This window comes from Tinamus guttatus, unplaced genomic scaffold, assembly GCF_059628265.1.
Source record: "Tinamus guttatus ecotype Peru unplaced genomic scaffold, ASM5962826v1 Tinamus_guttatus_pri_ptg000125l, whole genome shotgun sequence".
Taxonomy (NCBI): Eukaryota; Metazoa; Chordata; class Aves; order Tinamiformes; family Tinamidae; genus Tinamus; species Tinamus guttatus.
Genome location: NW_028288659.1, coordinates 4,486,950 through 4,504,668, shown reverse-complemented (window position 1 = coordinate 4,504,668; position 17,719 = coordinate 4,486,950). Strand labels below are relative to the sequence as shown.

Below are 17,719 nucleotides of genomic sequence, written 5' to 3'. Positions count from 1 at the left end.
TTTAGAGCTGTTTTATCTTAATATCACTAGACCAACCTCTAGTTAGTGATACTCAATGTAGCATGAACTGCTAGGCCTTTCTTTTCACTTTATAGTTTTATAGATCTCTCTCTTGGCTTTTTTGAACCACAACCTTAAGCAACAGCCTTATTTTTCATTGGAAAATATCTCTTTCCCTCTTTAGGGGTACTTTCAGGGTTACCATTCATTAAGATCACTGTATGTATAAGGCACTGTACAGCTTGTGTCACTAGTCCGTTTAACTCTCCAGTGTGTGAGGAGAGCAGGATATTTATGTAGTAAGTGCAGACTGCAGTACCCCATAGAATGACTGTGGCTGTGAGACAAGATCCGCAAGGAGGAGGAAAAGATACAAGGAATATCACAATGGCCAAATTCTGCCCAATATCACTTTGGACTGAACCAGTGTTAGAACTATTTGGAAGGTGAGGGGTGGAGAAAGAGGTACTTGAATCACTGAAAATATTAAAGAAAGATATATGTTTTTCCAGTTCTAATCTTTACCTTCTGGTATTTTTCATTCCCCAAAAGAGTGAGCCTTAGACCACGCAGATGCCAGGAGATTTACAGGACTCAGTTTAATGTGTGGTCACTGTAAAACAGCTAAATCCAGTGGTACAGGAATTACCTGTGATTGTGGCTGTTGGTTTACGCAGAGTCACAGAATGGCTGAGGTTGGAAGGGGCCTCTAGGGATCATCTAGTCCAAACCCCCTGCTCCAGTAGGGATACCTAGAGCACGTGGCACAGGGTGGCATCCGGGTGGGTTTGGAAGATCTCCAGAGAAGGAGACTCCACAGCCTCTCTGGGCAGCCTGTTCCAGGGCTCTGTCACCCTCACAGTAAAGAAGTTCTTCCTCACATGGAGATGGAACTTCCTGTATTTCAATTTGTACCCACTACCCCTTGTCCTATCACTGGCCACAACCAAGAAGAGTTTGGCCCCATTCTCCCTACATTCTCCCTTCAGGTACTTAACACTTATTGATCAGATCTCCTCTCAGTCTTCTCTAAGTTAAACAGACCCAGCTCACTTAGTCTTTCCTCACGCGATTGATGCTCCTGTCCCTTAATCATCTTTGTTGCTCTACACTTGACTCTCTCTAGAAGAAAAATGTCCCTCTTGTACTGGGGAGCCCAGAACTGCAGCCAATACTCCAGGTGTGGCCTCACCAGAGCTGAGCAGAGGGGCAGGGTCACCTCCCTTGACCTGCTGGCAACGCTCCTCTGATGCAGGCCAGGATCCCAGTGGCCACCTTGGCCACGAGGGCACACTGCTGCCTCATGGTTAACCTGTTGTCAGCCAGGACTCCCAAATCCCTCTCCGCGGAGCTGCTTTCCAGCAGGTCAACCCCTAATCTGTACTGAGAGCTGAGTCGGAACCTGGCCAGAGCCAAAGACATTGCTGAGATGACTGAAAATCACACACAGCTCCAGGGATTTTCAAATAAAAGAACATTTGTTGATTTGTCTTTACCCTTCCTTCTTCTTCTGCAGTGTTCAGTTGGATGTATTGTCATCCCTGGAGTGACAACAGGCTCCTTGTGGAATTTGCACTGTTCAGTTTCTCATATGTTGTATTTCAGAGGCAAATCTAGTCTATTGTTTTCTTTCCCCCTTATTCCTCCCAACGTGAGCTTTTGGCATCTTTATCAAGGATGACATTTCAGCAGTGCTTAACTTGATTGTGTTCCCTGGGCTTGAACATAGAAGCAAGGTTGGGCACTCTTGAAAAAGTATGAACTAAGGCAAATGTTTAAACACTCTCTAAGATGTAAACTAAGTGTTTCGCCAGAAAACTTGTTCATAATTGTTTCTATGGTATCTATAATGGTAGTGAGAGGAATAATAATAATAAAAAAGAAATAGCAGTGTGATTTGTATCACTTTGCTTTGCTTGTATTCACTCACTGCTCAGGGTCCGTCCTCAGATGAATACAGTCTATACATAATGCACTACAGATACCCTGGGTCTTGCCCTTCCCATTCTCTTGAAGGGTTCAAGCTGGACAGTGGGAGGTAGTGGGTAGACCTGGGCTCTCTTCACGTGTCTGCCCTGCCTTGCTATGGCTCTTTAGTTACTTCCCTGCTATTTGTCACTGTTTTTCCTTCTGTGGCTGTATAGACTACAAATGCTAAAAAAGCGGAGACTGACTCTTGCTCTGTGTTTGACCCTACCTACCAAACTTGAGGGTCTTGCTGTCAACTGCTGTGTCAAGGGTTTTTGTTTTGTTTTTTAAATGCAAATAGCTATTAACCAGACTTTGTTTTGCTCCTCAGTCTTCTGCAGCTTGGGACTCCCACTGTATTTCAGACTAACTGATCAATTAGTCTGAAGGGTCTGATGGACTTTCAAGTTCCCTGGGTTGTTGACAGTGGTATTTTCACTGATTGCTCAGGTGTCAGACTCATGTCCACCTCACAGACACAACTGAAAATTCCCTGAAATGTCCCAAGGCAAGAGGTGTACAGTGCCGGGGCAGTTTTGGAAGATACTGCCTTGATGCCCATGAAGCTTTCCTGCACCATGGTCTTCCTTCTGCCTTTCTAATGTGTATCAGAGCAGAGTTGTCATCATTTTTAATAACATATGAGAATGAAAGTGTGTCATGGCACTGATCTTAACTTTCACATATTGTAAGCTATGTTCTCAGGGGTGAAGTTACATGCACCATACTTTCTGTCTAACATGCATTTTCTGTTTGTCTTTTGCAGCACTTTTACAGGCAGTCATAGCTGGAGATCTGCTGAAAGTAAGTACAGAATACTGACTGTCTACTTTTCACAGCTATTTGCAGCTTCTGATATGCTGTAAATTATATCACACCTCTGCTGAAAAGATAAATAGACTTCTTTAAGGGCTGCTGGCAAATGCCATTTTACAGCCTTTTCAGGAAACATTGAATGTTAAGGATACACACAGTCAGGTGAGGTGTGAAATTCAAGTGAATAGGATCTGGTGTTAGACAGTTCAGGATTCATAGCGCACTGTACAGACCAATGTGTCAGTTACTAACAGGGTAACAGTTACTATACTGGTAAATGCAACAGTGAACAACAGAGTGATTTTGATGCAGTCTTACACAGTCAAGGCTATTTTCCTGCATTGAGGCCTCTGACTAAACCACTCATGTTGCCAGAGGCCTCTCAACTTCTACCTAGGCAACTGCAAGACCAGGTAGAGCAAACCTCAGCTTTGTGTCTTATGGTCTGATGGGTGGCTTGAAAGCCAATGTGTCTTGGCATCATCAGTTATTTGTACCTTGTGTTGGAAGGAAAGGACGCAGATACAAAAATGTTTTCGTAACAGATTCTCATGTTTTGTGTCTGACAGTTATTAGGGACATGTTGGGTTTTTTTTTTTCAGTAGCCTAGTCAGGATTTGCAAACATACCTCTGAATTTGGATGAGGACTGTGATTAATGATTGCAATATTATCTGCAAAAAGCCAGCTTGGAGCCATTTGTAAAAATGTCAGTACTATTAGGCCTGCTCTTAGCCTGCAGGTGTACTTCCCATTCCTCCATCCCTGCTCTTGTGGCTGCAAACTCTTAAGGATACTCCTTCAAACCAGTGATCGTAAAAATGTTGCCCTGATTTAGCTTTAATTGTGGTTTCTCCTTCTGGAAGGATTTTCCCCTGAATTTGCTTTGAGTAGGAAGCTTCATGTCTTTCCCTAGATACACCATAAACAATCCCTCACTGTCACAGTCTTGTTCCTCTTTTCTGTAATAGTCTGCACTGCAAATACTTGCAGAGTTTTAGCAATTTTCAGGACTAACCAGATGCTATTTCACATCCATTCTTACTCATTCCTGAATAGTTCTTCCCCTTCTGAGGGCTCTGGTTAGTGGGGAGAGTGAGCATGGAGGTGTAAGGCAGCTGAGCTCCATCTCCCTGGGAGCCTGTGGATTTTGAATAAGTATTTTCAGGTTTAGTGAGGAAGCATTTGCTGTGGGTTTTTCTCCTTTACTGAGAAGAAACTGGAATTTTCAGTAGAGAGGCAGCATTTTTGATCAAATACATACATTTTTAAATATCCCAGTAGCTTCACTGGAAGTGGTTTTCCAGTTACTGATTGCAAGATTCATCACCAGTGTAGCAGCAATGTCTCATTGCTCAGTAACTGTGATCTGCTTTTGTTTACCCGTATTATTGTGGATACTCCTAATTTTAGGTGTTTGTTATATTGAGTTGTAAAAGCTTACTTTAAAGTAATATTTTATTCCATCTTCTGTACTGGCCTCCTAGTAAAATTAATAAATAATTTACCTGCATATTTATTTTTCTGCTCCTCCTGTCTCATCCTTTTCCTGTACGTTTTTATTTCAGTTCATAGAATGCTGCAAAAAGGGAGCCAATTTGTTAATCCAAGGACCTGATCACTGCTCCTTATTGCACCATGCTGCCAGGAGCGGGCATGGCGAGATTGTGAAGTACATCCTGGAGCACGGTGAGTCACGGTGGGCAAACCCGCAGAGAGCCGTGCCTCGGCCAAGTGTCTGTCAGGTAAAAGCCCTTGGCACTTCTGAGAGTGCTCTCACTTGTCGTGGTCCTTCTCAGCAGCGCACGTGGGGAAGCGGCAGTGAGAACTTCACATAAAGGGAAGGTGTGAGAACTAAAATAAGGATGCCTCTGAGGAGAACGGGTGTTTTCATAGTTGCATCAGCTCTGGGGCTGTGAAGACCCGGTGTGATGCTCTAGTTTGACCTCTAGCGTAGAACTTCTCTGAACTGATTTGTTTTTCAGTTGGAGCATATGTTGTGGAAAGCATCCGATTTCAATTAAAACAATTTTAGCCATGGAGAGCCCATCCTACTGTGGATACTTTTTCAGCATCTAACAGCACTCTGATTAGGAATATGTGCATTTATTTCTAGACTGGATATGCTTAGCTTCCTTTCCAGCCTTCTGATTTTCTCTCTCTCTTATTCTAAAGACCTCCTTATAACAAAACAAAACAAAAAATCTGCATTTTAGCTAGGCTGTGACCGTGTCATTTCCCCTTTTTCTTTGGGCTCTTTTTATCTTTGTTTGTTACAGGAAAGCAGGCATGCTTACATGGACTAGGAAATAGCGTGTGTGTAGCATTTAGGAGTTTCTGTGTGTTGGAACTGGAGTCATCTTGTGCACTGCCTGATGGAGAGTTATACTGTAATAGTCTTAGTGCACACAGAGCTAAAGCCCCAGTGACCATCTCTCTGCACTATAGGAAATGTTTTCTTGTCCTTTAAACATTGTTTTAATTCTTCTCTGATCCCTCTCCAAAAATATCAATGCCTATCTTGACTTTTGAATGTCAGAATCAGATATATTATTTCAGGAGAAGTCAGCACTGAACACAGAGGTTGTCTGGCAATTGGAATAAGTGCTAATTCTGCCAGAAATTTAGTGTAAAAATTATACAGAGAAGAGAAAAAAAAAAAACTCACACAACTTATACTAAATGAAGAGGCAATAATCCATCTGTTAACATCTTTGTTAATCAGGATAGGATTTAGTTGGATTTTGTCTCCAAAGTTTAGGTTTTTATATACAGGCATCTTTATGTAAGCTATGTGCTCCTGCATTGTCAACAGAGATATAAGACTGAGTTGATTTGCCCATATCTGATGCAGGAACTTGAGCTCTTTCAGGGGCAGGTGTAGGTGAGGCAGGGTACCATAGGCTGTATTTAATAGCACTACACCTCTCATATGGCCAGCTGAATGGAGACCTTGGTCCATGCAGCTAGGGGAACCCAGCAAGTGATTCATCTGACATCTGCCTCTCTGTTTGAATCTTTTGCCTAAACATAATCATGGAGTGTCATCTTTCCTTGGGAATGCAGGACATAGGTACTGGTTTACCATATAACCTACAAAGCCTTGTAGGAGACCCATACTCTTTTGGAGCAGCAGCTGAAGCCCAGGCAAACATCCCTGTCATTCCAAATATATCTCATGACTTGCTATTAGGCACTTTTGAATGGCATTAGATGTCCATTAGCGTGGGCAAAATAACCAAGTCCAGATGTCTGCCTAAGGAGGTCTGAATACTCTTCCATTCAATGTTCATCAAGTGTTGTTCCATTGACAGTATTAACTAGATCATCATTATCTTGGCACTTAACATTTGTATGTATACCTACATGGGGATAGCTAAGTGTAGTTGGCCTTATATCCAGGCATTGGCTAGTTTTCCCACAAGTTGCAGCAAGTCATATTAGTGCTAACTGTACTTTAACTTCTCTGAAATGGTTGTTCATACAAATACATCTGAATTCAGTGGACAGACATAATTTCACTTACTTTTTCTGATCTCATCTATCTCATACTGCACATGACCTGTGCCTCTTCCCCCTCATCAGTCCCTCTCCAGGATTCCTCTTAGGCATATATGCTTACTTGCAGTCTGACCCAATTACCATTCCTTTGGTGAAGGTTTAAAATTAGATTGTTGGAGCTGGTAAGGATCAGAGCAGGAAATCCATGAGAAATTTTTAATTGAATAAAGAAATGTGAGGGATTATGGACTGCTAGGCAAAGACAAGACAAGCCAGCATGTTCATCAAATGTCAGCACAGCTTCTGTCCCCAGTGATGGCAGGAGGCTTTTGCAGCTTTCCAGACGTTGTCCTTTGGGCTTCTCCAAATGCACCATTTGTTTAATGTTCTCTGGGGATCAGAGAGTGCATTGGACAGTGCTCTAATAGAGGCCTCTTCTCTCTCCCACCAAGCAATTAATGAAACTCATTTCTACTCTGGGCACTTCCCAGTCACAATTGAGCTCTCTTGCTGAATCATCATCACCATAATGTCTTTTTTTTTTCTTTCCCCTATTGCGCTTTCTGGCATCTGGCATCATCTCAACATTAATTAGTGTATAAGACCCTATCCAACGCCACTAAATATCTCAGGCTTTCCCTGTATCTAGCCTCTCATCTCTGTTCATGTGTACCCATGATGAAAAAGTGAATCTTACTTCTGAACTGGCATTTTCTCCTGCCCAACCCCATAATTTGTCCCATATGTGGCTAGAGACAGTTAACAAGGAGTTTTGCTGCAAAATACTGGCACACAGCATGGAAAATATATTATTAATTGTATGGGGAAAATGTTCTGAATATTAAACAAAACCTACCACGAGTTTTAGCTGCCTCATGTGGAACTAGTGGGGCGAACAGGATGTGATGCAGAAGGGGAGAATACACCTCCCATAGCACTGGGGTTGTGAAAATGGGGGAATCCTGTAGTAGTGTTGAGACTGTCTTCTGTGGTGCTGACTTTGTGCCTTCTGCAAGCACACAAGGAGCATCACTATGAGAGATTATTCTGTGATCTTGATCAGAATGATTTCAGATGTTAACAGGAGGAAAATAACCCTTCTCAAATTAGAAAAAGCACAGATGAGTCATACTAGGAGACTGCTGTGCAGTATTGCCAGATACTTATTAGTGGCCTAGCACAAGCCTGGAATAGCAGCTGAGGCACCAGCGTAGTTGGTGTCGGAACGACAGCTGCTGTGGGAACAGCGGAGCTGTGCTGGCTGCCAGTGCTGCTCCTGCAAAGCAGCTTCTGTCTGTCCCCGCTGCAGGAAGGGCAGGGATGTGCACACTTGCACGTTGCTGCTGCAGGCTCCCTCAATAAAGGGTCCTTCCGAAATAAAGGGAGGAAGGCCCAGAAGTGCTGTGGTTGTGCTGAGAAACACTTAGCCCAAACTCGGTATCAGATCCACATTTGCTTCTTTGCTGTAGTAAGAAACTCTCTCGCACACTTCAGGGCACAGTTAACTGTTTATTTGCTTAACATGACCAGAAGAAGCAGAGAAGGCTTCAGAAGTTCATTTAGAAAAAAAAGACTTCCTAAATCATCTTCTGTGTTTGGAATCAAGCCTGACCTGGAATCCTCATCTGACAGTTCCTAAGTATTTATAATGCACAAGATGCAAGACAAATGATGCAAGGTTTGCTTTCTCCTCACTTTCTTTTTCCCTAGAAGCTCAAAAGAATAGCAAGAAGCCAGTAGTTCATCTAGAGAATTTTCTTTTTAAATGGAAGAGCATTACAGTTGCTTAGGGTTTTGTGCTGTAAACCTCTGGTGGAGTGGTGAGTGAGCAGTGCAGCCTCTCTGAAAATTTTTGTGACTTTAAATCTCAATGTGCTTGCTCTGTTGAGTGTATGAACCTTGGGTTTTGCTTTGAAAAGTGACCCAGATATCTTCCTGCTCAGGTCTGATTCCTGTACATACTGAGAGCCAGACTAGCTTCCTCTGGTAAGAAAGGATAGTTTAGTTACTATGAGCACTGCAGAGTCAGCAGTGAGAGCTGTGTAGGAGTTTGGATTTGCACCCTAACCAGGTGCAGCAGTTCCAAGGAAGACTTCCAGAAAATGAATTCTGCCATGACAGACATGCGTGTCAGGGACAAAACAGCCCTGAATAGCCTTTGGAAAGCAACACTGAGGGGGAATGAGTTTGCCAGGCATTCACGGATGTGTCTAGACTTGCAGAATGCTTTATGGTAGTGGGACATTTGTGAGGGGCCTAAGCTGTAAACAGCTCTTTTCCTAGAAGATGCCAGGTATAAGATGCTCTATTTAAACTTGCAAATTGCACAAACTTGAGGTCAACACGACATAGAGACAGTAAAGAGGAAAGGCATGCAAGAGCTCCGGTTATAGCAGGGCACTGCTCTGTGAGTCGTGGTGGAAATTCTGAGCCAAAAGATACTGGCAGTGCAAAACAGACACCGTTGATCTTCACATGAGGTAAAATTAGGTGTGTAGAGTTGGAATAGTCAGGACTAGGAATAGTCCTGACATTGCAGATTATTGTTATTTTAAAAAATACTCCTTCTTTTAAGGTGAGGAGCCATATCAAATTTTGTCCCACTGATATCAAGTTTAATCAAATTAGTAAATAAAGAGGGTTTTGCCAGCTAAACAACCAGAAATGCCAATAATGTCAAACACTACTGTTTAAAGAAAACACATTTCTTCCCCAGTTCTATGAAGTAGGAATTGACAGGACAAGAGGCAGCAGTTAATAGCTGCAGGTCTCCTGTGGATGACTGTAACCACCTCCATCGGAGGGGGTAGGGTGTGCCGCAGGCCTTGAGGCCTTTTGGGCTGCATGGTGCTGTATATTTTGGAAATGCCTCTGAAATATGGTCATTTAGTCTCTCTTTTATGTTGGAATGAGCTCAGCTAAAGGGCAGCTGCTCTTGAGCATCTCCCTTACCACCCCCTCTTCCCAGTTCAAGTTGCTTTGCCTCCTGAGAAACTGGAGAGGGGCTTTGGTGAAGTGAAAGGAGAGGGAAGAAGAGAAGGAAAAAAGTTAATAATTCTACACAGACAGTCTACTGGGGATGTTAAGGACAGAGAGCGATCTCAGTTGGGCTTCTCCTCGGTGTGTCATGCTTTTCAGCTCCTTTCATGCAAACTTCTCCCCCCACCATCCCCATCCTGCCATTCTTTAGTGCCTCAGTCTCTCTCTTTCTCTCTTCCCTCTCCCCCCCACCACACATTTCTGTCTTTTGTTTTTATTTCCCCCCCTGCTGTTTTCCTTGATAGAAATCTCGCTCATGCATTTCCCTTCCGGATTTCTATTGGGTTATTTTGTCCTCTCTCTCTCTGTGCCTTGGTCCCCTTTTCTTTCTTTGCCTCTTGTCCTAGAGTAAAACAGCCGCCTCCCTGCTGGGTCAGGATGACAGTGCCGTTAGCTTTCCCAGTGCCAGCCCTTCCCACATCTGTGCAGCTTTTGTCCGAGGGCAGAGGGGGATTTGGAATGGTCGGTTGGCAGCGCCAGGGAGACTGATGTAAAAATGAGGTCCAAGAGAGAGGGGAAAGGGAATTAGGAGGAGGACGTGAGATGGTTTAAGAGAAGCACAGCTGAAAATGAAGTAAAGAAATAAAGGGTATGGCTCAGAGCTGTGTGAGAGTTGGGGCTATCTAATTTTAGAGATAGGGCAGAAAGAACAACAAAAAAAAGTGAATCCGCCTACTACATTATGCTGCAAATTGGCTATGCCCAGGACCTTCAAGTGTGACCAAGATGAAGTTGAGGGTGCTCCCAGGAGCAGCCTTATCTGGAATAGTCTCCTGGAGAAGCCACCTCCGTGCACAGACAGCAGGCACCTGGCACCTCCCCAGCTCTGCATTCGCTGCTTGCCCAACGGCCTGCAGCTCTCTGCCTCTCCGTCTTCATGTCACCGATTCTTCCTATGCCAGACCACTTTTCCTTCATCCTTCATTTCTCCACACCTACTCAGTCGGCCCCAGCTCCTCTGCCCTCTCAGATCCTATTCTTATACCTGCTCTCTCTCCTTGCTCCAGCTGTTTCAACCCCTTTTCCCCTTCTTCTCTGCACACCAAGGTAAGTGACTCTGTGCCCCATGCAGTCACTTTGTTCCACATTTGCATCACACACATTCATTGTCCCATCAGTGAAGAGAAATAATACTCTATTTGACAGTGCCTATTCACTGTCAAATTGAAGGGCATTCCTTGTTACCTGTCATTGGGAGGTGGCATTGCTACAAATCTTGGGGAAACACTTCTGTTTAGGAGAACATGATTTTCTTTTCTCCTGAGAAGTGTCAGGAGATCTGTTTGCTCATTTGTTTTTTTCTTTCTTGTTTCTCAGGCAATTCTTTTTCTCTCTTCTCTCATAAAGGGAACTTGCTTAGCCCCCTGTATGCTTCTTGTATGCTTGAAGGATCTTTCAGTTTGTGTGTGATTCTCCTTCTAGACAGGAATGATTGACAGAGTTGCCAAGTGTGGAAATGGGGATGTGTGGCATTAGAGTGTACAATGCTTTGAAAACAGAGAGTAGCTAAAGAGGTTAATTTGTATGGAAAGTAATTGGTATGAAATGCCCTCTGCATTGGGGGCTAAGGACACCACTGTTTTGATCACCCCTTTTTCGTTTTGATACAAGATGATGGGGATGAGCTACCTGCAGTTCCCGGAGCAAGGGTAGCCAGCTGCCTTGGTGCTAGTGAATGTGTGAGTTGTAGATAGAGTGAGGGAGAGACAGGCTGCTCTCATCCATTTAAGCACACCCACAGACTGAAAGAAGTAATGAGAAGAGGTTGTGTAAGGCCTTTGTAAATAAATAGCATGAAAACCCTCAGTTTCAGGTGAGATTTACCATAAGCTCTTGAGGACTCTTGAATCTGAAATTCAAAGTATGATGAAGAGAAATATTCATGTGCAGGAAGTAAAATTCCTGTAAAGTTTCATGTTCCCCTTGCTAACTGTCCCTTACCATCTGGCACTACGCTCCAGAGTGTTTGAGAAGAGAATAGTAAGCTAGACTGCAAAGGGAAAAGTTTTCCTCATTTTGAATGCTATTTCAATCTTAGCCTTTCCATCTCACTATAATTTAATGATGGATTTCACTGCTGTACACATCAGCCTGTAGTGAATATCAAGGACAAAAGAACATTAGCATAAATGCATTATTTTGTACCACTTAACAAAAATCTTTTTTTTTTTTTTTTTTTTCTTAATCTTACTTTCCTGATCATTGCTAACCACTAGGGTACAGGATTTGCATATCAATATAAACACTGCTGGGAATATTCCACTCTGCTCCACATCCTGTATAACACTATTAAATGGAGAAGCACAGGGATGTCATTCAGGGCAGAATTTGGCTAATTTCAGCTTCCTAACGACATTTTCTCTCTAGTACTAACAATAGATTTAACTTGGAGTATATCAGTTTCCAGTGTAACAGCAGTTCCAGTGCACTGTACTTATGTGAGCATCTTAATTGAGCAAGGTGAAGAGTGAGAAAATAAATGCCATGAATATTCATTCCCAGTATAATTTAGAGGCTGCTACTCTCTGGTGCTGATACTCTAGCAGTGACTGTGTATTCAGAGTTTTGTAGTGCAAGGACTTGGGCAAGCAAATACTACCTTTAAGTTCAGCATCCTTGCACAAATTGAGCTTTCAGTTGGCTTCTTTTAGACATTTGCACCAAAAACCTGCTTCTGGGAGTAACGCTCCCCAAGTCATGTGGACAACTGCTATGTGACATTCCTGATTCTCTTTTGCAGGTCCCTCTGAATTACTGGACATGACAGACAGTGAAACGTAAGTACAATTTATCCTGCTGTTTACCCCCATTACATCAGCAGAGTTCTCCCAATAATCAAGTGGAAACTTTCAAATAAGAAAAGAGTCTGAAAATGGCACATTCCTTAACCCCTTCCTCTCCCTTCCGTACCCCACAATCAACCACAATGTCAAACCCAACTTTCTGGCCTCCAATAAATGTTTCTCAAACCCCGAAAAGGACTTTCTCCCTGTTGTTTGCCACTCCAACTGCTCCCTTAATCTTTCTAGAGGAATACGTGTTCAATGTCTTTTATTCTGTCCATTCTTGAGTCATCCAGAGTGCTCTGTCCCAAGTGGTTACAACTTGTGCAACCAAGGATTTCTCCTAACTATTAGAACATCAGCCACCTCTTCTTTATTACATAATAAAGAAAAAGTACTTTTCAATTTCCACCTGTTCTATGACATCTTGCATAATGAAGATGTCACAAAGAAGATATATGGAAAGCATGAGTAATGCTGGGAAGCATCTGGGATATGAGAGAAGGAAGAATAGTCTTCCTCATAGGGATTAAAGAATGTGCTCCTCCAAGATCCCCATCATACAGTGCCCTCTTCTGCTAGAGGAGATCCCCAAGAAAGTTCTGCATAGGTGCATGGGCCATTTGCTGGTAGTGGAGTCTGGCTGGTCCACCAGTTCCTCCCTGTGCAGAGGCAGAGCAAAACCCCGAAACAAAATAAAAATGTACATTGCTATGGGTGCTTCCATTTGCAAAGGGTTTGTCCATCTACCACTCACTCTTGAAAAGCAAAGATTCAAGCCATAATTGCAAGCACAAATTTGTCTTTTGTTCCTCGGGTGGAAATCAGACAGTATCTAGTTCTGAATCTAGCTCTAGTGCCGCAGAGAAAGATTCAGTACAAGGTTGCTTATTAGTATTTTAACTTGTCCTGTCATGGATTTAGATGGAAGTTCCCCTATGCACTCTCACTTGCTGGGTAGGTGTGTGTAAGGTCTGTTCAACTCCATGTAATTCATGTCGTTTCTCATTTTGGAGAATACTTAATGGCCCTACTTGTTTGACACAAGCATTAAGGACACATTCATCCCACTCAAAGCACACTTTCTTGCTTTTACTAGTCAAAGTGTGATGTGATTTCTGTAACCTCAGTAATATTGTCAGTTCAGCATCTTGAACATGTGGGTTCAGGACACTGAGGTTACATGTAGCCCCAGTCTGAGTGAAGGGCTTTGCAATAAATCTTCACTTGCTATTTTTGAAAATCCTGTGTTCAGACTTCCCCAGTAGTCCAGCAGGTAATAACAAAAACACAGATCTCCACTCATACATCCAAGAGAGGAAGGTATCAGAGCAAGGGGAGCAAGTACACCAATTATGACTTTGATGTGCAAGGTATTTCCAACATCCCTCCAAGAGTGAGGTTCAGGAAAAAAGTAACAGGTAGAAGAAAAATCATTGCTGTTTAGTCTGCTCTGAAATACAAAGGTGGATAGTTTGCCCTTGCAGCAGTGAACAGAGTTGATGATTGGATGGGAATGTGACTTTCCATCCTTCAAATGCAGAAAACAGTGGTTTCTTTTTCTTTCCCACCCTTCAGAAGTTCTCCATCTGCTATTTCTGCATTGCAGGATTTCTTATTGAGTAAGAGGATGTAGATGCTAAGGGAGAGAGTACACAAGTCCTCCTCTGCCAGCAAGAGGGAATCTCGCAGAAATGCATCATCCTCTGTCTGTCTGCTACACCTCATAGTTTGTAAAAGTACATTGCTGGGATGTGTCTCACTGCTGGTTTCTGTACTTTGGTCTAGGGGTGAGACAGCGTTACACAAGGCGGCCTGTCAGCGCCATCGTGCCATCTGCCAGCTCCTGGTGGATGCGGGGGCATCTCTGAGGAAGACGGACTCCAAGGTAACCCAGCCCACTGAACCAGTTATAAAATACCTCAGGCAAGCGAGACCAATCAGCATCCGTCCCTGCTGTGCGCATGATTGAGGCCTTCTTGTGTGTGCCAAGGGCATTTCTTTTTAAACGAGCCGTTTTTATTTACAAAACTGTATTGATTTAAACAAGTACAAGAGACTTCAGTTCAGTCCCCAATGTGGGTCATCACTGGTGCAGTGAGAGACTGGCCTGAAACTATTCAGCACGTTGGGTATGAATGAGGCCTCTCCGTGGCACAGCAGCATCATCCTCCTGTGTGGTCAAAAGAAAAGCCTGCGGGTAGGGACCACCTGAAGGAGCCTCGGGTTGTGACTGCACAGTGTCTGTGAGGTTTGATTGTTGTGGCTGGCTTGCTTTGTGGGATGGCTAACTGTTTTCTTTTATTCTTGTTTGCCCCTTCACGCATTGATGCAACGCTGACCACTTGGTGTAAGCTTGAGATAAGACATGGCTAACAGAGCCTGAGGAAGACATCTGGGAAAAGCTAAAACATAGGAATATTCTGTCAATAATATCCAGTCAGGAACATGGTAGAGAAGCTGCCTCCTGACCTTTCTGTACATAAGCAGTTTGTGATCAGCAGCTGAGCGTGGTCAGACCTCAGACTTTTCACTGCAGCAAGACAATATTTTATGTTAATGCTGTATGGAATAGACTATTAGGAGAGAGAGAGAAAGAGATCATATCTTTCAGATAAGAGTTCTAGAGATTGCAAAAGAAAGTTTCTGCCACAGCTGAAATCCAGATAAATGGATCCTAACTTGCTAATCTTCCTCTGCCCAGAAATCCAGGGAGCAGGAGAATTGTTAAGGAGAGCATTAATGCACTTATGATGTTTTAAAATCAAGACTTTTCGTCCAGTTTTAGTATTAATCTTAGGGCAGCTCAGATAACAGAGAACAGGGATGCACTGCAAACTGATTAGTAGTTGAGATGAGCTCAACATGGCTCATTCTGTTTTGAATGTTGGGAATCTCTCTCTGCCTGTCTTTAGAAAAGTTGTGTGTAGTCTGTGAAGTGCTCTGTGCTGTGAAGTGCTTAAAAGCACTAGATATGACATTGTGCATTATGGGAACTTTATCCCTAAAATGAAAATTTTTAGTTTCTTCTTTGCAGAGTTAAATTATTTGTCCTAAACCACACATGGATTTTGAGAATCTTAAGAATCTCGCAGCTGTTGCAGAATGGAATTACTCTCATACCAAAATTTGACTTGACAACAACATTATTTGCTTGATTCTACAAAGTGTCTTCTACTCGCGGTAATTTCTGTGGGTCGCACTTTGTTGTTTAAAAGTGTTAGTACAGGATTTCTTTCTGTGTTCCTTTGTTATAGGGTAAGACTCCTCGTGACAGGGCTCAGCAAGCTGGCGACCCAGATCTGGCCTCCTACCTGGAGAGTCGACAGAACTACCAGATGGTTTCCCATGAGGACCTGGAGACGGCAGTCTGAAAGTGAGGAAGAGAACCCTCGGAAATAACAAGGCTGCACTTGAGGCGCTTGGGCATCGTGTGAGGAAGAAGCTGATGGAATCAATGTGTCTCTCGCTCTCGAGGAAAATATCTGAGGACATGCCACCAGTTTCTAAGGGCTACTGAGTCTTGCCACGGAACAGTTAGGTTCCTTATGTTAGCCCAAGATGGATGAGGTGGGACACTTAAAGGTCTGTGGAATCCATGGGCCACGGAAATTTATCTTTATTGCTTCCAGCAAGTAGCATGAACTTCTCCCATGTTCATCTGTAGAATTTATTTTAAAAAAGAAAGAGGGAAAGGGGTGTGAGAGAAGCCAAACTAACTGGGACATTAAAGCATCCAGCCAGGCCCTCCTCCATCCTTACAGTATCCTGCATTCCTTCACTCTCCCGTTCCCCTCACTTGCCATTAGTTAAATATACCTGTTATCTCTGTGTTAAGTCTTCACAAATGGTCAGGCAGTAGCAAAAAAAAATGAGGAGCTCTGGATGCCCATAGAAAAAATGACATTTGTACCTGCTGAGTTCTGTCCCTCACTGTTCCCTCGGAAGCTGGTTCCTCAGTGTTCAATCACCAGGGAGTTTTCTCACTTTTGGAAAGTATTCTTTCTATCGCCTTGGTTTAGGTTGGGGGTGTGGGGCACAGATTTACAGAAGTAATAAAAGTTAGCCTCCTTGTTGCTGCTGGGTTTATCGTTTTGGTTTCCTCAGGAGGCAGTTATTTGAGTGGAGCAGAGCTACACGGGATAATCCATGTTGTATGACAGAGCAGGAAGTTATCAGTAAGGTTTCTCACATCGCTATAGCATTGGCAAGCTGATTCCACAGGTGTCAGGTCTGTCTAAAAGTTTATAGCTAATTTTCACTTCCAGCAAGATACATTTTAAGCTGAAGGGAGATCAGTGCAAGACAGGAGGAGTTACGACTGGCTGACTTATTAACCCAGTGCCCTTTGAGGTGCTGCCAGGCATGGGCAGCAAATCTAGAACATGAGCTGACAGTACAGGCTTGCTGTCATGACCAGTGGAACGACAACCTGGCCGTGTTGTGATCAGAAAAGCTCCTTTGACTGGACATGCCAAGTATCCAGTTCCACAAGGGAATCGAGATGAAGTTTTAAAATGAGGCTGTCCCAATGAAAAGGAACAAGTGGCAGCTCTTTGACTCACCATAAGCTTGGAAATTTAAATTGCTTAGCTGCTGTAAAGGCCAACCGTGTCTTCTGTATTTGTCTGTTCTCTGTCTTACCTCACAGACTGTAACCACAGAAGAAGAAAAAGCAAACACAAATAAATAGACATACACAAAATGTTCATATTCAGGTTTTCCAACACTAAAAAAAGTTCAGCTGCCAGAAATAGCAGAGCTTCCATTTACTCTGACCAATCCTCAAGGCATAATTCTTGCAATAGATTTTTAATTTTTGCTTTGTTGTTTGTTTAAAAAAAAATGCTGGTGTTTTGTTTTGACATTTTGTTTTGCTAGGTGTAGGTGTCTCTGGTAGATGGTGACATCAGGAATACATGCAGTTTGGAACCCTTGAAAATAACTCAGGTTATTATTCAGATAAGTTTTTCTTCCTTGGTAGCGGTTATGCAAATGAATTGAATGAGATTCCTTCCTGTTCTTTGATTTTTTTTTTTTGACAGAGTGATTGCTATAGCAGAGAGGGAGGAGCTGAAAAATATATTTAATTTTTTTTTCTGTTTTCAAAAGTTCATTTGATATGAGCAAAATATTTGTTTAGTATTTCTTCCTCTGGAAGGAAACTATATATATTTGTAATCTATAGATCAATGGCAACATGAAATGTATTTCGTCTTATTTTCTTATTTTATTTTACCTTCCTTGTTTTAAAAAATAAAATATGAAAGCCAAATTCCTTCCCTTGATAATCATCCAGGGGCTTGTGGTGAAAAGCAGTTCGTGCATACATTAGAACAGAATTTGGCGACAATTAAAAATAAAAAATCAGAGTGCATTGCTGGTGTATGTGAAATTTCCATAAGGAAGATCCTCATGCTGTGGTTTCATTTTAATCCTTGCATTATTTCCCAGCTGTGAGGAAAGATGCACTGGAATATTTGTGTTTTACTAAAAATAAGAACTACATTAGCACCAGTTTTATCTTTTTGGTTTGTGTTACTGATGTGAGAAATGGAGGAAGCTTCAATGATACCATGGGCCGGATTCTCTTCTGTGCTGAGCCAGATTGGT

General features: G+C 42.7%; 1 protein-coding gene across 2 annotated transcripts in view; it reads left to right on the top strand.

The window, feature by feature from the left end:
• The window catches only part of DGKI (diacylglycerol kinase iota), a 203,907-nt gene extending 186,424 nt beyond the window's left edge, over window positions 1-17,483 (top strand). For both annotated transcript variants that reach the window (XM_088521610.1, XM_088521611.1), the window contains exons 30-34: window positions 2,735-2,772; window positions 4,352-4,472; window positions 12,064-12,100; window positions 13,895-13,994; window positions 15,364-17,483. In XM_088521610.1, the coding sequence (XP_088377736.1) occupies window positions 2,735-2,772; window positions 4,352-4,472; window positions 12,064-12,100; window positions 13,895-13,994; window positions 15,364-15,480 (413 nt within the window). In that variant the 3' untranslated portion in view covers window positions 15,481-17,483. The remainder of the gene's footprint in view (window positions 1-2,734; window positions 2,773-4,351; window positions 4,473-12,063; window positions 12,101-13,894; window positions 13,995-15,363) is intronic.
• The last annotated feature ends 236 nt before the right edge of the window (window positions 17,484-17,719 follow it).